The following is a 21,692-nucleotide window of genomic DNA, read 5'->3' as shown; positions in this document are numbered from 1 at the left end:
GCGGGAGGCCGCTTCCGCCGCCTCCGCGCGCCGCCCGCCGCATGGCCGCCCGCCCGCCCCTGCGGGTCCTGTGCCTGGCCGGCTTCCGGCAGAGCGAGCGGGGCTTCCGCGAGAAGACCGGCGCGCTGAGGAAGGCGCTGCGGGGCCGCGCCGAGCTGCTGTGCCTCAGCGGCCCTCACCCGGTCCCCGCGGGCGCGGGTGAGCCAGGCCTGCTCGGGAAAACGCCCGTCCCGCCGCTGCCCGACCCCCGCAGCGTACCTCCACCGGTGCCCGCGCCGCGCGTGTCCAGTTCGTACCCGGCCCCTTCCTTCCCGAGCTCTGCGCCCCTCCTCACCCTTCTCTCCTCTCTTGCAGGGCCCTGCCCTCCGGAAGAGCAGCCTCGAGGCTGGTGGTTCTCTGAGGAGGCCGACGTTTTCTCTGCCCTGCAAGAGCCCGCCGTGTGCCGAGGGCTGGAAGAAGCGCTGGGGACGGTGGCCCGGGCGATGGACCAGTGGGGGCCTTTCGACGGACTTCTTGGCTTCAGCCAGGGGGCTGCACTAGCAGCCCTTGTGTGCGCCCTGGGTCAAGCCGGCGATCCCCGCTTCCCCCTGCCGCGATTTGTCATCCTTGTTTCTGGTTTCTGTCCACGGGGCCTTGGCCTCAAGGAACCCATCCTGAAGAGCCCCTTGTCACTGCCATCACTCCATGTTTTTGGGGACACTGATCGTGTCATCCCTTCTCAAGAGAGTATGCAGTTGGCTAGCCAGTTCCCTGAAGCCATCACCCTCACTCATCCTGGTGGACACTTCATTCCAGCAGCTGCACCCCAACGCCAGGCCTATCTCAAGTTCTTGGACCAGTTTGCAGAGTGAAAAATCCACACACATACACGATGGGGCAACGTCCTCCCTGTTTTTTCCCCACCCTGGGGCCGCCACTGCAATGCTTTCAACCATGACCACCTGATGACCGTCAATTCTCAGGACTGTACACAGGAGAAAAGGGGAGCCTTACCGGACTTTGATACTGAAATGTGAAAAAGGCCAGAAAGCCCTTGAGGGGAAGGTAATGGGAAAGCGTGAGCCGGCACCACTATGGCTGCTGTACAATAAAGCAGTGGTTTGTAATGCGCCTTTTTCCTGATACACAACGCCCCTGGCCAGCACCAAGTGGGGAGATACTTGAAGTTGTGAACCTGTAGAGCAATTTTTTTTTTTTTTTTTTTTTTTGGTAGGGTCTCACTCTACCAAAATTCCAGGCTGACCTGGAGTTCACTTTGGAGTCTCAGGGTGGCCACGAACTCACGGCGATCCTCCTACCTCTGCCTCCCGAGTGCTGGGATTAAAGGTGAGCACCACCATGCCCAGCTGTCTAGAGCAAATTTTTGGTGAAAGTGTTGTCCTAAATTGAAGAAGCAGAGGCCTTTGGTAAGCTGATTTACATCTGAGGAGGTTGGGGAAGAGAAACGCCTAGCTGTGCTGATCTTAACCTTCCTCCATCCAGGTTCCTGACACAATGTTGGGAGCTGGTCTTACCTCAGTCCCTGGCCACACACTGCTCTCCCTACCCCCACCCAGCCATAACTGCCCTATACCCTCTAAGCTATAAAGCTTGAATACCAGACATTGGATGGAGGCCAGAGACAGCATCAATAAACTGCCTCTTCCTAATGACCCCATCAGCAAGGTTTCTGAGATTAATATTATTCATAATTGATGATGCGAATTATCACTGTAGTAACTACTACCAGAGTCTACACAGCCTGGCAGGTTTGCACTTGGGAGATACATTTAGTTCAGCCACTTTTAAGAATTACCCACTGTAGAGCTGGAGAGATGGCTTAGCAGTTAAGGAACTTGCCTGCAAAGCCAAAGGACACAGGTTCGACTTCCCAGGTCCTAAGTAAGCCAGATACACAAGGGGGCGCACACATCTGGAGTTCATTTGCAGTGGTTGGAGGCCCCTGGCTTGCCCATTCTCTCTCTCTACCTGCCTATTTCTGTATTTCTCAAATTAATAAATAAAAATATTTAAAACAATAATTACCCACTCTAGCCAGGCTTGGTGGAGCATTCCTTTAATCCCATCACTCCAGAGGTAGGAGGATCACCTTGAGTTCCTACATAGTGAGTTCCAGGTCAGCCTGGGCTAGAGTGAGACCCTATCTCAAAAAAACTTTAAAAAATTACCCACTCTAGAGTTCCTTTGTGGTAATGGAAGCCCTGGTGCTTCCACTCTCTCTCAAATAAATAAATATTTTGGGAAAAAAATCCCCACTCTAGCCTTTTTCCTCAGCACCCATATTGCTTGCTTTCTTTTAAAATGATGTGTTTGAGCCGGGCGTGGTGGCTCACACCTTTAATCTCAGCACTCGGGAGGCAGAAGTAGGAGGATCACCGTGGGTTCGAGGCTATCCTGAGACTCCATAGTGAATTCCAGGTCAGCCTGGGCTAGAGTGAGACCCTACCTCAAAAACACAAAAAAATAAAATAAAAATAGAATGTAAAACGATGTGTTTATTTGAGAGAGTAGGTTGGCAGAGAGAGGATGGGTGCATGCCAGGGCCTCTAGCCACTACAAAGGAACTCCAGATCCATGGGCCACCTTATACATACGGGAATTGAACCTGGGTTCTTAGGCTTCACAGGCAAGCGCCTTACCTGCTAAGCCATCTCTGCAGCCCCCATACTGCTTTCTTAAAGACTTCTTTCCTGCCTCTATAGATAGAAAACTGGTCCTTGAGCTGGAGAGATGGCTTAGCGGTTAAGCGCTTGCCTGTGAAGCCTAAGGACCCCAGTTCGAGGCTCGGTTCCCCAGGTCCCACGTTAACCAGATGCACAAGGGGGCGCACGCGTCTGGAGTTCGTTTGCAGAGGCTGGAAGCCCTGGCGCGCCCATTCTCTCTCCCTCTATCTGTCTTTCTCCCTGTGTCTGTCGCTCTCAAATAAATAAATTTAAAAAAAAATTAAAAAAAAAAAAAAAAGAAAACTGGTCCTTTATAGAACTTCACAACACAATCCTCAGCCATAGTGTTTCCAGGGAGCTTAGTGACTGAGCAGGAGTTAGGGTTAGCACTTAGAATTCTGACAAGTCACATCCCTTATGTTACCCAGCTTGAGGCTTCTCATCACAGACGGAAGCCGTTCAAGATAGACTGGAATTACTACCAGAGACCCAGTTTATTGGACTTGAACCTATAAAACTTTTTGGGGTGGGTTAAGAACTTGGCCTCTGCCTTACACTTAAAAAGGATTTCTTCCTTGGCAAAAAGGAGACTGCAAGCCAGGCATGGTAGCTCATGCCTTTATTCTCAGCATTCGGGAGGCAGAAGTAGGAGTATCATCATGAGTTTGAGGCTTCCCTGAGACTACATAGTGAATTCCAGGTCAGCCTGAGCTAGAGCGAGACCCAACTTGAAAAATCCAAGAGGCGGGGGGGGGGGGGGGGGGGGGGGGGGGAAGACTCCAACTGACTGAATCACTCCTCTTAAACCTGTTGGGTTTGGCCCATTGGGATTTCTGACTTTTCTGTCACATCTGTCAGCTGGGCCCCAGATGGGGAGGGAGGGTGACTGTCACACCCCAGCTGCTGCTTCATGGGATTCTGTGAGGCATAAAGAAAGAGCCATGAAGAGAGAATGGATTTAAAGGGGGAAGTGGCCAGGGCAGACCCTTTCTAGGTAAACATGCTCATGTTTGGGATGAGGTTCCTCCTGAGGATCAGGATGGCCAGGTTAATAGCTCCCAAAAAGTGGTATATCACCTCCCATCTTGTTTAACATAGTACTCCAACACCTGGCCCCCCAACCATCCATGCACAGATTCCATGGACCATTAGGAGCATCTATTGAGGTTTGGGTTCCTGTGGCCAACAGGCCTACTTGACAATGGGACAAACCACCCCTGGTCATCCCTGATCTAAGTATTATTTGAAAACCACTGCCTTGGATAGAGAAAAGCCTCTGGTTGTGGAGCATGGTGGCAACATGCCTTTCATCCCATTACTCTGGAGGCTGAGGTAAAAGGATCACTGAGTTTGAGTCCACCCTGAGACTACATAGGAAATTTCAGATCAGCCTGGGCTAGAATGAGACCTTACCTCAAAAAACCTACACAAAAAGAAAGAAAAGCTTCTAGTAAATAGGTGTTTTTAGGAAAGAGCCCTTCATATGACTCACAACCCTCAATGGAGGGAAGGCAAGGTCCTCTGAAGAATCACTGTCCTATTATTTTCAATTGGGGGGGGGGTTGAGGTAGGGTCTCACTCTGGCCCCATGCTGTTCTTGAACTAACAGGGATCCTTCTACCTCTGTCTCCCAAGTGCTGGGACTAAAGGTGTTTGCACCACCACCGCTGGCTAATATTTTCAATTTGTAGCTAAGGCAAATGAGGCCTAGAAGCTAGAGGTAACATTTAGTACTAACTGTATTCCAGACATTGTGACAAGCAAGCAGCCTTACCATTGTCTAATTTCTGGTATTGAAGTACAGGGCATGCTAAGCATTGAGCTCCATGCCCAGCCCCCTTTATTGTCTGTAATTTATGTACTGTTATTAACCTAGTAACTCAATTTTACAATAAGGTGTCATGCATGGGCTAAGTAACTTACCCACAGCTACATGATTCAGATCCAAGAACTCACATTTTTGCTTGGTATTGCCATTCTTTCCCCTCCCTCCCTCCTCTCCCCCACCCTTCTCTCTTTTGAGACAGCAGTCTCACAAAGTTGCCCCAACTGGCTTGGAACTTCCGGGGTCCAGTGCTTCTCTTGTCTCATCCTCCTGGGTAGTTGAGATTACAGATGTACAGCACCACATCAGGTTGTAGTCATTGTTTCTCTGCTGACCTGTGGAAGATAAGCAAAACCACTGTTCACTTCTTGGACTGAATATCCTGCCTGAGCCTCAGTTTCCCAATCCATAAAATATGTGGGTGGGAGAAGCACAGAATGATTTCTGAGACACTAAGCAATTACAACACTGTACAGTCAGCCCTATGGCTCTGTGCCTTTGCCCACATTCTTCACAGGGGTTCAATTTGCAAACAACTTGGCCTCTTTTCAGAACATCCCCACCTTTCTTTTTTTTTTTTTTTTAAATTTTTATTTATTTATTTGAGAGCGACAGACACGGAGAGAAAGACAGATAGAGAGAGAGAGAGTATGGGCGTGCCAGGGCTTCCAGCCTCTGCAAACGAACTCCAGACGCGTGCGCCCCCTTGTGCATCTGGCTAACGTGGGACCTGGGGAACCGAGCCTCGAACCGGGGTCCTTAGGCTTCACAGGCAAGCGCTTAACCACTAAGCCATCTCTCCAGCCCCATCCCCACCTTTCTTGACTACACTTTGGGTTCCTAGAGTTTTGGGGAGAGTCCCCTAGCAAAGAGCCCTTCAGCCCCAGCCCCCAGCATCTGCCTGAGTGCCCAGAGCTGGGGATCTCCTAAGGACCTCCACTCACAATCATGTGTACAGCCTAATGAATGTATAAGATCAAAATAGCATTTTGTAACCAGGCGTGGTGGTACACACCTTTAATCACAGCACTTACTTGGAAGGCAGAGGGAGGAGGATTGCTGTGAGTTCAAGGCCACCCTGAGACTACATAGTTAATTCCAGGTCAGCCTGAGCTACAGTGAGACCCTACCTGGAAAGGAAAACAAAAAAACCATTTTGAATGGAATTTCAAAGGGGAAAGTGTGGGTGGGGGGAGGGAGGGAATTACCATGGGATTTTTTTTTTTATAATCATGGAAAATGCTAATAAAAATTTTTAAAAAAACATAAAAATAAATAAATAAAAGAAAGATTGATTGAGAGGGAGAAGGGATATGATGGAGAATGGAGGTTCAAAGGGGAAAGTGAGGGGAGGGAGGGCATTACCATGGGATATTGTTTATAATTATAGAAGGTGATAATAAATTTTTTTTTTTTTTTTTTTTTTTTTGGTTTTTCGAGTTAGGGTCTCACTCTGGCTCAGGCTGACCTGGAATTCACTATGTAGTCTCAGGGTGGCCTTGAACTCTCGGCGATCCTCCTACCTCTGCCTCCCGAGTGCTGGGATTAAAGGCGTGCGCCACCACGCCTGGCTTTAAAAATTTTTTAATGTAAAAAAAAATTTTGATGTTTTTCAAAGGTTTTCACTTCCTAGTTGATCCTCACAATAGACTTGCCAAGAAGGATTATCATTCCATCATATAGAAGAGTCAGAAGCAGCCAGGCATGATGGTGCACGCCTTTAATCCCAGGACTCAGGAGGCACAGGTAGGAGGATCATCATGAATTCAAGGCCACCATGAGACTACATATTGAATTCCAGGTCAGCCTGGGCTAGAATAAGACCGTACATAAAATAAAATAAAATATAATAAAATAAAATTTAGGGCTGGAGAGCTGGCTTAGCAGTTAAGGTGCTTGCCTGTGAAGCCTAAGGACCCACGTTCAATGCCCCAGCACCCACATAAGCGAGATGCAAAGGTGGTGCATGTGTCTGGAATTTGTTTGCAGTGGCTAAAGGCCCTGGTGTGCCCATTCTCCCTCTATTTATCTATCTGCTCCCTCTCTCAAATAAATAAATAAATTTGAAAACAGCAGCATCAGAAGCAAAACATGACCACTCTAACCACTGGGTAAAGCTGGGAAGATAGATGCTTGTGCTCCCCATTGTACCATTCCCACCTGCACGTGTAAGCTCTCCCAGAGACGGCCACTGGAACCCACAATCATGTACTGCAGCCTAAGACCTTAGGATCCTGAGCAGAGTGTGGTGTGTTATGGAATTAGCTGAAAAGCCAGCACAGGAAGCCTGGCGTGGTGGTGCATGCCTTTAATCCCAGCACTTGGGAGGCAAAGGCAGGAGGATCACTATGAGTTCAAGGCCACCCTGAGACTACATAGTGAATTCCAGGTCAGCCTGGGCTAGGAGGAAAACCTACCTCGAAAAACCAAAAAACAAAACAAACAATAAACAAACAGCTCAGGCTCTTAGAATTGATTTAGATGGAGAATGTGGAGATGAAAAAACAAACAAACAAACAAAAAAACCAAACTTGGATCAATGGGTGTTGAGGTGTAATAGCCACTCCCCAACACTATCCGTGACCATCCCTCTATTACTCTCTGCCACCCTCAGTTTGCAAAAACAGGACCATACACTTTGGGGGGGGGGGTGAGGTAAGGTCTCACCTTAGCCCAGACTGACCTGGAATTAACTCTGTAGTCGCAGGGTGGCCTCAAACTCACGGCGATCCTCCGACCTCTGCCTCCCGAGTGCTGGGATTAAAGGCGTATGCCACTATGGCGGGCTCATACACAATTTTTTTTTTTTTTTTTTTTTTTGTAGAGATCATTGCTCACACTTCCCAGACAGAACCTGTAGGGAAAATAGGAGAAAGGCAAATTGGAACTCAGCGCCTAGAGCCAGACTAAGGTGAGAATGCTAATAGGTGCAATGCTTTTAAAGACCCGGTAAACTTCACTGCCCTACCACCTTCTTGTGAGTTAAGGACCTTTCTTACCATCCTTCAAAGACAAGGAGAAAACTTAGGGGAGTCTGTGGCTGTAATCGGGAAACAGATTCAAGTTTGCTCTGTGCCCTCTACCTGCTGTGGCTCCTACCCCAGGAGGCAAACAGCGTTCTTTCACAATCTCTGGTCCTAGCAGCGCCCGCCCCTCCACAATCACCACCACCACAGTGATGAGTCACACAGAAGCAGCCCGTTCTCTTGTCGCCCCTCCAGCGGTACCTCGACTGGGACAACAGGACAGTCAACCGAGGCAGGCGCCCTGATATTCCGTGGACCGTGCTTCCTCCGTGTCCACGAGGATGGCAGCCGACTTTCCGGGTGGGGGGTCGGCCTCCCAGACTCACCGCGCACACCTCCTGGCGCCGGACCCGCCTCCTTTCGCTCAGCGTCTCCCCCATCCCCGGCCTGGCGGGCGGGCAGAAAGGCGGCGGCGTGGTGCGGCGCGTGGGCGTACTGCGGGGCGACCATGGCTGTAGACTGTTACCTCCGGTTCCCACAGTAACAATCGAAAGCCACGGTTGCCCTGGAGACGCGGGGGCGGGGCGCGCCGCTGACGGCACCGCGGCAGCTCAGGGCAGGCTGACGTCAGCACCGCGGGAGGACGGGAGGGCGGCGCGGGGGCCGTGGCAGCGGGCGTGGGGGGCCAGCGCCCGTCACTGCCTGGGGGGGGTGCACCTGAACCGGACAGCCCGAGGGGAGGGGAGGCGCTCGCGCTGCATCAGCACCGCGGACAGCGGCAGCGTGCAGGGAGAGGGGCCCCGGGGCGCGGTGGGTGGCCGGGGTCCACGGTCCTGGGGCCGGGGCTGGGCCAGGCGTCGGTGGCCGTGACTGGAGACTGTTACTGAGGGTGGCCCGGGCAGTAAGCAGTCTAGAGCCAAGGTGCCGGCGCGCTGCCCGGGCAACGGGGATGTCGCCCGCGCTCTTCCTTCCCCTACGTCTCCCATCCCCTTCTGGGTTCCCAGAGCTCCTGGACGGGCATGCGATCTCTGACGTCAGAGTTCTGTGACGTCAAAGATGTGCAGAGGGGAGGCATTTCCGGCGGTGGGGGAGGGGGCGGTGGGGGTGGGGCGGGGCGGCCGGGCCGAGGCCCCGCCCCGCCTGGTCCTGAGAGGACAGCTCCTCTCTCTTTGGAAGAGGGAAGTCGCGGGTGCAGTGCTGGGACAGCCGGGCGTGACGGGACGGGCATGGGGTGGGGGGTGGCTCCCGGGCAGGCATGCTGGGCAAGAGTCCTGAGAGCCCGCAGCCAGGGCTTGAGAGCGGGTGGCACTTTGTCGCCGGCGCCCCCCCCCCCCCCGCTTAGTCGGGGGCAGCTAGGCTGAGTCACTGCGCTGTGGGAAGGGGGACAAAACGAGGGGGGGCGGCGTCTCCCGGGACGCCAGCATCTTGTTTGTCCCCACTTTCTCAGGAAGATGGTGGTGCGGGAGCCCTCAGGGAGTTGAGGGGTGGGTCTGTCCTCTGCTCGGTGCTCTTCCAAAGTGGCTGCGTCTTCAAAGGTCTGGGCTCCTGGCAGGTGCTGACCCGTGTCATCAGCCTCTGGTTTTGGCTCCACCAGCTGAAGAAACAACAACAACAAAAAACCAAAAAAACAAAAACCCTCGTTCCCTGTCGCCCACCGCTGTCCCCTTCCGCACTCGGGAGCGACCCTCCCGTCCGCCGCCCGCTGGCCAGTCCCCCTTACCTGGCGGCCGCTCGCCTCCCGCAGCCGGGCCGGCGCCCGCGCGGCTTTTATAGGCGCGCGTAGTACTCGTGCGGCGGCTCATTCATGCGGCCGCGGCTCCTACACACTGACGCGCTGCCGACGTCAGCGGGGAATTTAGGAAACGGGAAAAGGGACTATTTATAGTGGCAAGGCGGGGGGGTGGGGGAACGGAGCGACAGCGAGCTGGGAGCGGGAGGAGGGTGTTCACGGAAGCAGGATCGAGTAAAGGGAGCACACCAGCCCTATCTTGGCTTCCAAGGGGTTAACTTTCCGGAACTGCGGGCCAGGCCGGGGCCGGGGGAGGATGGTGCGAGGAGGGCGAGGCCCTATTACATGTTTATTCACTTTCCCCTTCCGGAGCTCTGGGACTCCTGGAGAATCAACCCTGCCTTGCCTGGCCCTCGGGGGTCTTCACTCCGTAGTCCCCAAACTCCCCTCTTCAGTTCCTAGACCAGACAGCTCTGTGACGTCACATTCCACATGACCACTGTGGTGTGGTAACTGTCTCCTAGGGGGATCTAGGAAAGGAAGCTGGACTCAGCTTAGGGGTTCTAGGTTGCACCCAGAGCTGTGGCTCTGGGAGCTGAAGAGCCCAGGAGGCTTGGAAGGATTTCGCATGACTGGGTTAGAAAGAGAAGGTACTCGTTTGCAGTTGTCAACCAGAAGGCAGGCAAAGAAGTTGAGGAGTAGTTGTGTATGAGAAAAGCGACAGGAGCAGCAGGCAAAAGGAAAGGCAGCCTGACAAGCAGAGAGGAGGACAGGTTGGCAGTGCCCAGCACTGGCAATCAGGGGCTACCTCAGGGCTTCTTGGAGTAGGCACTCGCAGAGCTCATGGGAGAGTGGAGACCAAAGGCTCAGCAGCTCGGCAGAGAGGGTGTCTGGGACCACTACACTGAAGAGTTAGGTCTGCTGAGGATCAGCGGTGGCCAGAAGAGCCCATGCCATGTGGGGCAAAGTTCAGTACAGTAGCCAGGAAATCAACAGCCCAGCTCCAGCCAAATGGGGCCGTGTGTTCAAGAGCGAAGCTGGTCGGGAGCAGGGAAGACGTTGCACCAGGCTGACCCGTGGCACTGAGGAAGGAGGAAAAAGTGGTGGAGTGATGAGTGGAGTCCACAGTCGGGGGCCCTGACCGAGGTTGCTGACCAAGGAGGGGTCAGGGCTTTAAAGCCCCCCCTCTAGAAATCTATAGATCTATACAATGAGAACAAGGCTAGTGTGAGTTAACTAGGTTATGGTCCTGGGGCAAGTGTTGAATGATCAAAAAGACCTTGTGCACAAAGTCTCCCGGGATGGGTCAGCAGTGGACAGACTCCAAAGACATCAAGTGTATTTTTTGTTTGTTTGTTTGGTTTTGGAGGTAGGGTCTCTCACTAGCCCAGGCTGACCTGGAATCCACTATGTAGTCTCAGCGTGGCCTCGAACTCACTGCGATCCTCCTACCTCTACCTCTCAAGTGCTGGGATTAAAGACTTGCGCCACCATGCCAAACTCAAGCGGACTGTTTTCCATGTTCAAATGACCTAACCTCAATAAAAGGAGAAAAGATTAAAGTTACAGACAAGATCAGAGACGTCCTGTTTACCCTTTGGTATTTGGCCTCCTAGATGGTGTTTTATTGTCACAACCTTTATCTATAGCAGTTTTACCTTCCTACGTAGGAGAACTCTTATACATCTGCCAAAGCCCAGCCCCACGAGTCTTTCTGATGCATGTTCTCATCATTCCCCAAAACCCCGTACAATCTTCTACTTCAGTCCCTGGCCAGCCTTTGGCAGAGATGTCGGTCCACTTTTCCAGGAGGGGGGCTGTGTAGTCCACCGTTTTCATCTTTGGTATCTCAGTGGTTGTTTGGTTAGTAAGGTAGAGAGGGTCAGAGGAGTAAGTGGTTAAGATGAATCCGGAGTATGCGGCGTAAAATGTGGGAGGCAGACCCAAGACAAGCAAGGGTCAGGTGGACTTGCTTGGACCAGAAGCCTGTGCCTATCAAGCACAGAAGTCTTGAAGCCTCCTGCGGAGCAATCGGAGCCTCTGGAGGGCGCCCAAGACCTTGGTGTCCTCGGTACAGCTAGTCGCCCGGCAGGCAGCCTCGGGCCGGCGGAGTGACTCAGCCTCTACCTTTAGCGGGGGTGTGGGGGCTCGAGGACAGCGCAGGGGGCGGCGAGCACGCTCCCCGCCCGGCCCGCGGCTCGGAACTGTTGCTAAGCTCTCCAAGGCCTCGGAGAGACTGGATCCCCGCGAACCTCCTCGGTTACCATAGCAACACGGCGCCCGAACCTCTCAGGCTCGGCCGCTAAGCTAGGCGTAACCAATCAGAAGCTGCGGGCGGTCTCGGGGACACCCCCCACCCCGCAACACACACCGCGTGTAGGCGGGGGTCAGGAGGTGCGGGGAGAAGGCGGAGCGTGCGCCACCGAGCCGTGGGGCTTGCAACAGTCCCAATGCCTCCGCCCCAGACGCTTCCGGCGTAGTGGGCTAGCACCCTCGAGCCAATGCCGGTCTCCTCCCTCTCAGAAGAGACGCCATTCTCTAGCATCGAGCCTTCATGTGGCATGGAGGACCTTTTTGGAGGGCGGGAGGAGATGGGTCCCAAGCCACCTGTTATGTTTCTCGAATGGGTGGGTTGGACAAAAAGTCACCAGTCACCATGTTCCCCCGAACAGCTAGCACGGTGTTCAGCCATTTCCAGTCGAATATTCGAGGGTCCCTCTGGAGCTCAACATGTTCGGCGTGGGTTTTTTTTTTTTTGTTTTTTTTTTTGTAACATCTCTGTCCAGGGTGACGGAGGGCTCTAAATGGCCTGGTCCCAGGGAGCTGAGACTCAAGGAGGGGGCGGAGTGTTTGGGTAAATATGCGCACCAGCAAGTGTCACCGCCTGGACAGGGTCTAGGTGCCACCGGATTTATGCTGCTCATAGATATCGCATCATATATGGGTGAGAATGGGCGTGTTCTTTGGGGTTTGACTCCAAGTGGACAGTCAATCCGTGAATACCTAAGAAAGGTCCCTCGAGATCTCATTTAGGAATACTTCCCTCCCTCTTACCATCTATCGTTTCTAAAGTGCACACTTCCACCATCTTTTTTTTTTTTTTTGAGGTAGGGTCTCACTCTAGCCCAGGCTGACCTGTAATTCACTATGTAGTCTCAGGGTGGCCTGGAACTCATGGTGATTCTCCTGCCTCTGCCTCCCGAGTGCTGGGATTAAAGGCGTGCGCCACCACGCCCGGCTGTGTATATATATATATACATTGGAAATAGGGTTTATGTAGCTGAGGCTGACCTTGAACCCCTGATCCTCTTGCCTCCACCTCTTATGTGCCACCAAAATTCCTGGCTTCCGAGTCCACTGTTTGAAGGCAGGACTTTTCCAGACTTGGGCCTGTGTACATAGAAATATGTACTCGGGAGCACTCAGCTCAAAACTCCGGGATTTTTGGGACTTGCAGGTCCAGAATCTGGGTCCCCAGGTGGGGTACATCTGGAAGCGTGAACCTGCACAGAGGGCCCCAGCTCAGCTCCGCATCTGTGAAGGCTCCAGCCCAGGTGCGCGCCAGCGAGGTTGCCGCGCGGCCGCGCACATTCTCCCTTGGCCGCAAGGTGGCGCCGTCGCCGCAGCAGCGCTCGCCGGTCCGGGCCGCTCCAGATAAGAGTGTGCGGAAAGCGCGGCGGGGCTGAGACGCGACCAGGACGCGGGGAGGACGGACCAGCAGGACAGACCGACCGGGGGCCTGGCGGGCGGAGGGCAGCGCAGCGCAGCCACGTCCCCCCTGGATCCGCCGGCAGCCGGGTCCGGGGCTTCCGACATGCTCCCCAGGTGGGTCCTCGAGCAGGCGACAGGGAGGGAGGGACAAGGGACTCCGGACAAGTCTGGTCCTCGGGCGCATCCTCTGGGAGCGGGCGCTCCCATCGCGGCGGGCGTGCAGGGCTCTGGGGGTCTTCCCTAAAGGACTCCGGACTGCCGGACCGCTGCTCCGCGCCGGGTTCACGGCGGGGTCAGCGGGCCCGGGGCCGGCTCTGCCCGCCCGCACATGGGCTGAAGAGAGGGGAAGGGAAGGGGAGCTGGCGGGCGGGGCTGGCAGGGGCGCTGCCCTGGCACAGCTCGGCGCCTGGCAGCGGGGCGGGTGGGGCGCGGGCTAGGAGCTGCCACCGCCGCGGGGAGGGAAGCCCGGCCGCTGCCCGGCCGCAGGTAACGGGCCGCGAGGCCCTGCGGGCCAGGCGGGGAATAAGGGTGAGCAGGCGGGCAGGGGAGGTCAGGACTTGGCTCGGGCCCCGCGGCCGCCTGGTTGCTGGAATTGGGGACCAAAAGGAAAAGCCGGGAGCCGGAGGAGGCTGGGACTGGCGCGCTCCCCACCCCGCTCAGTCTGAAGTTGGGAAAGTTTTCCCAAGTTTGGGGCGGCAGATTTTCAGGGGAGAATGGGCCTAGGGGAGCTGGGGAGGGAGGCGCCCGGTCGGTGGTGGATGTGGAGCGGAGGCCGGGGCTGGGGCCGGAGCGCGGGTGGGGCGCAGGCCGGGGTCAGGGCCGCAAACCGGCTGTGCGCCGTGCCCGCCCGGGGCGCTGCCCCCTCCCTCCCTTGGGAGCTGCGTGGCTCCCCCCTCCCCCCCACCTGCTTCCTGCCTCAGCCTCCTGCCCTGATATAACGCCCTCCCCGCGCCTGGGCCCGGCCTTCGCGCTCTGCCCGCCACGGCGGCCGCTGTCTCCTCTCCCCGTGCCGCTGCCGCGGGCCCAAACGAGGGCCTGACAGCCTCCGGCCAGGGCGGCGCCTCGGTGGGCACCACGCTCCCGTCCTCCCTATCATCTACCCCAACTGGGGCAACTTCTCCCGAGGCGGGAGGCGCTTCTTACTCAGCTCCCTTTCTCCCCCTCACTTGAGCAAACTTCTCGGCCTTGAATGACTTTTCTTGAAGCGGACATTTTACTTAAGTCGGGTAAACTGTCTCCGAAAGGGTCACTTCACCTGAACAGTTTTCTCCTTGGAAGTCTCCAGCACCCAGCTCGAGTGCCCTACGGTGTCTGGGCCTGGGGCACATAGGCCAGCCTGGCCTCCTCTCCATCCGCAGACGTTCTCCAGCTCTTCTGCTGGTGTGGGGCCAGGAGGCCTAGGCTCCCACTCTCACAGGCCCTTGATTCTCCTCTGCCAGTGCCTAGGCCGAGGTGCTCCATGCTCAGCTGAGGGGAAGGAAGGGGAAGTGGAGGGGAGAAGTGCCGAGCGAGCTGGGTACAGGCAGCCAGGACGCTGCGTGGCTCTTACCCAGCTGGTGTTTGTCCCCCACAGGAGAGTGTGCTGGGCAGACGATGCTGGACACGATGGAGGCGCCGGGCCACTCGAGGCAGCTGCTGTTGCAGCTCAACAATCAGCGCACCAAGGGCTTCTTGTGCGACGTGATCATCGTGGTGCAAAACGCCCTCTTCCGCGCGCACAAGAATGTGCTGGCAGCCAGCAGCGCCTACCTCAAGTCTTTGGTGGTGCATGACAACCTGCTAAACCTGGACCATGACATGGTGAGCCCGGCCGTGTTCCGCCTGGTGCTGGATTTCATCTACACCGGCCGCCTGGCTGACGGAGCAGAGGCAGCGGCAGCGGCAGCGGTGGCCCCTGGGGCCGAGCCGAGTCTGGGCGCCGTGCTGGCCGCCGCCAGCTACCTGCAGATCCCTGACCTCGTGGCTCTGTGCAAGAAGCGCCTCAAGCGCCACGGCAAGTACTGCCACCTGCGCGGAGGCGGCAGCGGCGGCGGCGGCTACGCGCCCTTCGGACGGCCTGGCCGAGGCCTCAGGGCCGCTACGCCCGTCATCCAGGCCTGCTACTCATCCCCGGCCGGGCCTCCGCCGCCGCCCACCGCGGAGCCGCCGTCAGGCCCGGAGGCCGCGGTCAACACGCACTGCGCGGAGCTGTACGCCTCGGGCCCGGGCCCAGCAACCTCACTTTGTGCCCCGGAGCGCCGCTGCTCTCCGCTCTGCGGTCTGGACCTGTCTAAGAAGAGCCCACCAGGTTCTTCGGCTCCCGAGCGACCTCTGAGTGAACGCGAGCTGCCCCCGCGCCCAGACAGCCCGCCCAGCGCGGGTCCGGCCTCCTACAAGGAGCCGCCGCTCGCCCTGCCGCCCTTGCCGCCGCTGCCCTTCCAAAAGCTGGAGGAGTCCGCGCCCACTCCAGATCCATTTCGCGGCGGCAGCAGCAGTCCGGGACCCGAGCCCCCCGGCCGCCCCGACGGGTCCAGCCTCCTCTACCGCTGGATGAAACACGAGCCGGGCCTGGGTAGCTACGGCGATGAGCTGGGCCGGGATCGCGGATCCCCAGGCGAGAGATGCGAGGAACGTGGCGGGGACCCGGTCGCCTCACCCGGGGGTCCCCCACTCGGCCTGGTGCCACCCCCACGCTACCCAGGCAGCCTGGACGGGCCAGGCACAGGTGCCGACGGCGATGACTACAAGAGCAGCAGCGAGGAAACTGGCAGCAGCGAGGATCCCAGCCCACCTGGCGGCCACCTCGAGGGCTATCCATGCCCACACTTGGCCTATGGAGAGCCTGAGACCTTCGGTGACAATCTGTACGTGTGCATCCCGTGTGGCAAAGGTTTCCCCAGCTCGGAACAGCTGAATGCGCATGTGGAGGCTCACGTGGAGGAAGAGGAGGCGCTGTATGGTAGGGGCGAGGCGGCTGAGGTCGCTGCCGGAGCTGCTGGCCTCGGGCCCCCTTTTGGCGGAGGTGGGGACAAGGTCGCTGGGCCCCCGGGCAGCTTGGGAGAGCTGCTTCGGCCGTATCGCTGCGCATCCTGCGACAAGAGCTACAAGGACCCGGCCACGCTGAGGCAGCATGAGAAGACGCACTGGCTCACGCGGCCCTATCCTTGCACCATCTGCGGGAAGAAGTTCACGCAGCGCGGCACCATGACACGCCACATGCGCAGCCACTTAGGCCTGAAGCCCTTCGCGTGCGACGCGTGCGGCATGCGCTTCACGCGCCAGTACCGCCTCACAGAGCACATGCGCATCCACTCGGGGGAGAAACCCTACGAGTGCCAGGTGTGTGGTGGCAAGTTTGCACAGCAACGCAACCTCATCAGCCACATGAAGATGCATGCCGTAGGTGGCGCGGCCGGGGCGGCCGGGGCGCTGGCAGGTCTCGGGGGTCTACCCGGCGTCCCCGGCCCCGATGGCAAGGGCAAACTCGACTTTCCCGAGGGCGTCTTTGCTGTGGCCCGTCTCACCGCTGAACAGCTGAGCCTGAAGCAGCAGGACAAGGCGGCTGCAGCCGAACTGCTGGCACAGACCACGCACTTCCTGCACGACCCCAAGGTGGCGCTCGAGAGCCTCTACCCGCTGGCCAAGTTCACCGCGGAGCTGGGCCTCAGCCCCGACAAGGCGGCCGAGGTGCTGAGCCAGGGCGCTCACCTGGCTGCGGGACCCGACGGCCGGACCATCGACCGTTTCTCTCCCACCTAGAGCGCCCCTCGCCCGTGCGGCCTCGCGACCCGGCTTGTACTGGGGAGCGGCGGCCCCACCAATCCGCGGCCTCACCTGGCCTCACTGCTTTGTGCCTTAGCCCGGGGATGCGAGAGGGGGGGAAATCCCGGGACGGGGGAGGGATAGGGAAGGGGAGATTTATATTTTTGATATCAGCTTTGACCAAAGGAGACCCCCGGCCCCTCTTCCTGTGGTTCGGTGGCCCCCTCTTCCGGCTCCGTGCTTTTGGGGGAGAGGGTGTCACTGTCTGGGCGCTCCCAGCCCTACCTCCGGCCCTTGCGACCACACCCATTCTCACTGTGAAATCTCCCCGCTGGGGTCGGAGGTCAGGCACAGCTGGGGAGAGGGGAGGGGACTGAGCCGGCCCAAGGCCTCCCCCTTCGGCCTCTGCCCGCCCGGGACTGATAATGTGAAGTTCCTCATTTTGCACAAGTGGCACTAGCCCCAGGGCCAACCCTTCCCTCCATCACCAGGGTGGGCAGTTTTGGAGCCAGGGCTAACGGTCCTGGCCCACCTGTCTCCACTCCCACGGTGTCCCCTTCCCTCCCTGGGGTCCCGGACTATATTTATTGCATGCGCCCCCAGGTGGCCCCCATCCTGAGCCCAGCCTTAGCTGGCTTGGAACGAGGTCTCCCTAGCTCCCATTCTCTTCCTTTGTATATCTTCTACCTTGTACACAGGCTCTTCCAGAGCCGCTTCCATTTTCTATACTCGAACCAAACAGCAATAAAGCAGTAACCAAGGTCCCTAACCCTGTAGCTGTCTTGTGCCCCTGATCAGGGTGGGTGGCAGGGCCCCAGCACACAGGTGTACAGGCTTTGACCTGCCTCCCCCTTCCCTGATCCCAAGAAAACAGACCAACAGGAGATGAAGTGTGTTTCACAACTAAAAATTTATTTAAGGAAACAAAAGCAGAGCTTCAAGTGGGACAGAAAGAAGGGGCTTTCTCCTCACCCTGCCACTGGCTTCACAGCCAGGAGGTGGATCTCAAAGGAGAGGGACCCCATCCTATACCAAAACAAGTTTGTCTTTTGATTTCTTAGTCCCTGGGGACTCACGTGCTCAAACTACTGTCCTGGGCTTTCCTGCACCCTCCTGGCACAGTCCTGATCCCAGGGAAGGTAGAGGACCCTCTGCAGGCAGGCGGGACAGGAACAGTGGCCCAGTGGTCCCATCAAGATTTACCTCTGCAGGAGTTTCTGACTTATCTCTCAGTCCCCCTTCACTCATGATGGTAGGCTGGAGGAATTCTTTGCTAGTAGGAACCTCCTAAGTGAGGCTGTGAACAGTGGTACAAGGTAAAGGAGCAGCAAAAGACTTAAAGGGGCCCATGTCCATTCTAGTAAACACTCCAGTGTGGGCAGTTCTCCAAAGCACAGGGCTCACTCAACCTTCAGGATGACCTGCACCAGCTTGGAAAGCTTTATTTGCTTCCTGCCACAGGTGGAGCAGAGGAAGAAGATTCAGAATGAGAAGCCCCACAATAAGGAACTGAGGTGAAGCTGAGGGGCCTTGAGAGTGTGAAAGGAACAATCAGAAAGAGAAGGAAGTTAAGGGGATATTGATGGCAAGAGTGTACCAGAGCACAGGGTCAAGGATGTACAGGTGAAGGCCATCCAGGAAGCATGGGGCTGAGATCAGATGTCCCTTCACTCTAGACCCATGGCTAGTCAAGGAGAACACAAAGGGCAAAGTGTAAGAGATGTACAATGATGTGGACAGGAAGAGAACAGCAGGGTGTGTGTGTGTGTGTGTGTGTGTTCAAAGTAGAGGACCAGGGCTGCTGTCAGGGACAGCAGGGTCCACAGGGGATCCAGGCCTCAGGGAGATGGAGACACCCTGGACACTCTTCAAGACAGTCAAAGCCTCTCAGTCACCTTCAAAACCGAAGTTATTTAAAAAGAGGCCTGTGATTTCACCTGCATCTGATGGAAACTCTAGAATCACTGCTTCATTGCCACTAGAGAAAGTGTCCAGATCCCTGGGTGAGCAAGCCTCTCCTCAGCCCTGGAACTAGACAGGAGGGAAAAAGACTGAGTGGTCAGTGGCCTATCTGGCTTGTCCACCTGCTGTCATTACAGCCAGTTACCTCCCTGCTTAATCGTGGCAGCCCAGGAGGGTCCCAGCAGCTTCCACCCGACCCTTGGGGGAGAGGGCTCTGTGAGGAGCAGTTCCCCACAGCACGGCCATGGTGTGGGTTGGAAGAGGATGGTTTATTGCCTGGGTGGATTGGTAGCTCAGGTACGTAGACATCTTCTGTGCTACACTGGGCACCTGGTGGCCTCTCAGGAATGGTTCCATGGGCTGGGCCCCACTGTGGCCCCCTCAGCCCACCTGGGCCCATGTGAGGAAGGCTGGGATATCCCTCACAGGCACATTCCTTGTCAGTGCCTTCACACGCAGATTCCGGTCATCAGTCAGTAGCACCACCTCCCGCAGCAGGCGGATTGGCTCCTCTGTTGGTACAGAAAGCAGAAGGCTCCACTGAGGACCTTTCTATTCTAAAGGGAATGTGGTCTTTTCCTGCTGACAGATGCAGTAACCCTCCCCTGCTGCTTATGGGGGCCATGATAGGCCAGGACTGTACTTGACTTTGGACCCCTGCCTCACCTGCACAGGACTCTCTTCTGCTTTGTGCCTAAGAGTACTGGCCTTCACATACCTGTCTCTCAGAACTCTGAACTAATTGCCATCTACTCCTGACTACAGTGCTGGTCCTAGACTCCTAATAACTCTCTTTTTTGCACATTCTTTTTTTCTAGGTCTAGGAGGTCAAAGTTTATGACTCAAAGATAGAAAACCAAAGGTGAACAAAAAGAGGATGCAGGGCTCATGGGTATGAAGACAGGGTTTAGCTTAAGGGAGATCTCAGGGGAGATGGACAAAGGTTCCTGGCAGAGCTGTGCCAAAGAGACCCTGTGGCTATAGCCAGATATTTTTCTCTATTAAACAAAAGTCATCTACATAAATCTATACTGTACTAATCTGTACTAAGGTTAAGAAGGAAAAGCAGTCAGGACTGTCCTCCCGGTTGTCTTGCAGTTCTGTGTATCTGTCTAGATTGCTTTATAAGTTTTATAAAGTTTTATACATTTATAAGTATGTGTGTCTATGTATGTATAAATATATACATGTACCTACTTATAAATGTACATCACATATATATATATGTGTGTGTATATACACACACACACACACACACACATACATACATACACATACACACATCCATATAGATCTTTTTTCCTACAATATTGAACTCTGACTAGTTATACTTTATTCAAATTTTATATACTTAAAACATCCTTCTATAATCAGCACAGAAAGATTTCATCATTTTAGGTAACTTCTTTTTTTCCTTCCTGAGGTCAGGTCTCATTCTAGCTCAGGCTGACCTGGACTTCACTATGTAGTCTCAGAGTGACCTCAAACTCATGGAGATCCTCCTATCTCTGCCTCCCGAATGCTGGGATTAAAGGTGTGTGCCACCATGCCTTGCTTCATTTTAGATAACTTTTTCATCAACCAAATCTTCACTATCTCTCCCCCTCTCTGACTGCCATACTGGAGAAAACATAAAAGTGGAGTCAAGCAATCACAAAAGTGACAACCCCACCCCTGGGCATGCTTACTTGGGTGTCAGGTCCACTCCTTAGCCCTAGGCTGGGCATTTCCTGGTGGAAGTCTGGCAGAAGGCAAGGCACAGGAAATGTCCTGTGGTGGTCATAGACTGTGTAAGTTGGCAGGGACGAGGAGAATGCAAACATCTTTGTCTGACCTGAGTGGTTTAGGGCTTGTCAGTTCCAGCAGGGAGGGTAAGAACTGGCTTTCAGCCTAAGGAGCAATTTGGGGATGGAGGAGGAAGATGTCTGAAGGGCTGATGGTGGTGAGAGAAAAGGAGAGGAGGGAGGAAGGTGTGAAGGAGAAAGGGAGCTATGGTGGGCAGAGCAAAGAAGGTGGCTCATGGGGAAAAAAATAGAGGCCTAAGATCCCTCCACTGCCTGGGCCTGAAGTAAGAGTGTGGGGTGGTAGTGTGCAGTGTTACATGGGGTTCCCTACCCCCGGCCTCAGACCAGGAGAGTCAAAGGCCTTAGGTCAGCCAATGAAGGCCCAGCATTGTTGGCAGGGGTCTGCAGGGGTTTCTGTGGATACTTTGAGACATTTTTAACAATAAACATCCTCTGTTTTGACACTGGTAACTTCACTTTGTTAGAAACCAGAGACTGTCATCTTGTCAGACCCCATCCGCCATAATCCACATGATTTTAAAATTCAACATCGTTTACACATAAACATTTGGTGATGGTTTCTCTGTGAATCTGACAAGTTAATCTGCTAAGAATTCACACTGACAAATGGGGTTTGATTACACCAGCCGTTGCTGATGTAATTTTGATAGGGGCGGTCCCCAGGATGGCAGTGAGTTCCTGTAGGCTGTTTGGGGTAAAGTGCAGGAGGGATATGGAGAGACTAGAGACTAGTAGGACCCAAGCCCAAATGCATCTGTGCTAAGAAAGTCTTGAGGCCTAGGAGCATGAGGCCTAGCCACACTTCCTCACAAGGCCTTCTGCAATTCTGCTTGCCACTCCTTCAGGAGGCACCCTTCTACAAAGCTGCCTTGGGGCAAAGCACAAGCTCTTGTTTGGGCCAGCCAGAATTAAAAAAAAATTTTTTTAGTTTTTCAAGGTAGGGTCTTGCTCTAGCCCAGGCTGACCTGGAATTCACTGTGGAGTCTCACGGTGGCCTTGAACTCAGAATCCCAAGTGCTGGGATTAAAGGCATGCACCACCACACCCGGCTTCAGAATTCTTACTTTAACATCAACTGAACATTTCCAATGTGACCCTGTGGCAAGACCCCTTTGAGGAACAGCAGTTATAGACTCCTGACTAGCCTCTGGTATGAAGACTCAGATAGGAGAGGTCTGCACTTCTGTTGGGGAGGAGGTGGGAGAGAAGCAACCTCTAGAATCACCTTGAGCCAGGGCTAGAGACATGCACAGAGGTGATGGAGGCATGAAACAAAAGAATAGAAAATGA

The 21,692-nt window shown here is 55.3% G+C and overlaps 3 protein-coding genes and 1 long non-coding RNA gene across 6 annotated transcripts in view; 2 read left to right on the top strand and 2 right to left on the bottom strand.

The window, feature by feature from the left end:
* The first annotated feature begins 41 nt into the window (after nucleotides 1–41).
* Ovca2 (OVCA2 serine hydrolase domain containing) lies at nucleotides 42–1,106 on the top strand. The gene is made up of 2 exons (XM_004667784.2): nucleotides 42–198; nucleotides 355–1,106. Exons 1-2 carry the CDS (start codon nucleotides 42–44, stop codon nucleotides 849–851), a joined length of 654 nt encoding a protein of 217 aa, XP_004667841.2. The 3' UTR covers nucleotides 852–1,106.
* A 3,338-nt stretch (nucleotides 1,107–4,444) lies between these two features.
* LOC123463494 lies at nucleotides 4,445–7,232 on the bottom strand. The gene is made up of 2 exons (XR_006638971.1): nucleotides 7,172–7,232; nucleotides 4,445–4,823 (listed from the first exon to the last, which is right to left on the bottom strand). It is a non-coding gene; the product is annotated as an uncharacterized LOC123463494 (long non-coding RNA).
* A 5,649-nt stretch (nucleotides 7,233–12,881) lies between these two features.
* Hic1 (HIC ZBTB transcriptional repressor 1) lies at nucleotides 12,882–17,404 on the top strand. Its single transcript, XM_004667848.3, has 2 exons — nucleotides 12,882–13,008; nucleotides 14,468–17,404. The coding sequence occupies exon 2, from the start codon at nucleotides 14,488–14,490 to the stop codon at nucleotides 16,630–16,632; it is 2,145 nt and encodes a 714-aa protein (XP_004667905.1). The 5' UTR covers nucleotides 12,882–13,008; nucleotides 14,468–14,487; the 3' UTR covers nucleotides 16,633–17,404.
* Nucleotides 17,405–17,526: 122 nt separating this feature from the next.
* Nucleotides 17,527–21,692, bottom strand: part of Smg6 (SMG6 nonsense mediated mRNA decay factor) — a 304,470-nt gene continuing 300,304 nt past the window's right edge. For all 3 annotated transcript variants that reach the window (XM_004667845.2, XM_045158342.1, XM_045158343.1), the window contains one exon: nucleotides 17,527–19,109. In XM_004667845.2, the coding sequence (XP_004667902.2) occupies nucleotides 18,979–19,109 (131 nt within the window). In that variant the 3' untranslated portion in view covers nucleotides 17,527–18,978. The remainder of the gene's footprint in view (nucleotides 19,110–21,692) is intronic.

The sequence above is a fragment of the Jaculus jaculus genome, chromosome 9 (genome assembly GCF_020740685.1).
Source record: "Jaculus jaculus isolate mJacJac1 chromosome 9, mJacJac1.mat.Y.cur, whole genome shotgun sequence".
Lineage (NCBI taxonomy): Eukaryota > Metazoa > Chordata > Mammalia > Rodentia > Dipodidae > Jaculus > Jaculus jaculus.
Note: the sequence above shows the minus strand (reverse complement) of the source record. Positions and strands in the feature narration are given on the sequence as shown.

What these genes read in the sequence shown, in the direction of transcription:
- Hic1 (XM_004667848.3), top strand. Translation starts at nt 14,488, where the DNA reads ATGCTGGACACGATGGAGGCGCCGGGCCACTCGAGGCAGCTGCTGTTG.
- Ovca2 (XM_004667784.2), top strand. Translation starts at nt 42, where the DNA reads ATGGCCGCCCGCCCGCCCCTGCGGGTCCTGTGCCTGGCCGGCTTCCGG. An exon ending in CCCGGTCCCCGCGGGCGCGG is followed by an intron (nt 199 to 354) that starts GTGAGCCAGGCC and finishes CCTCTCTTGCAG; the next exon opens with GGCCCTGCCCTCCGGAAGAG.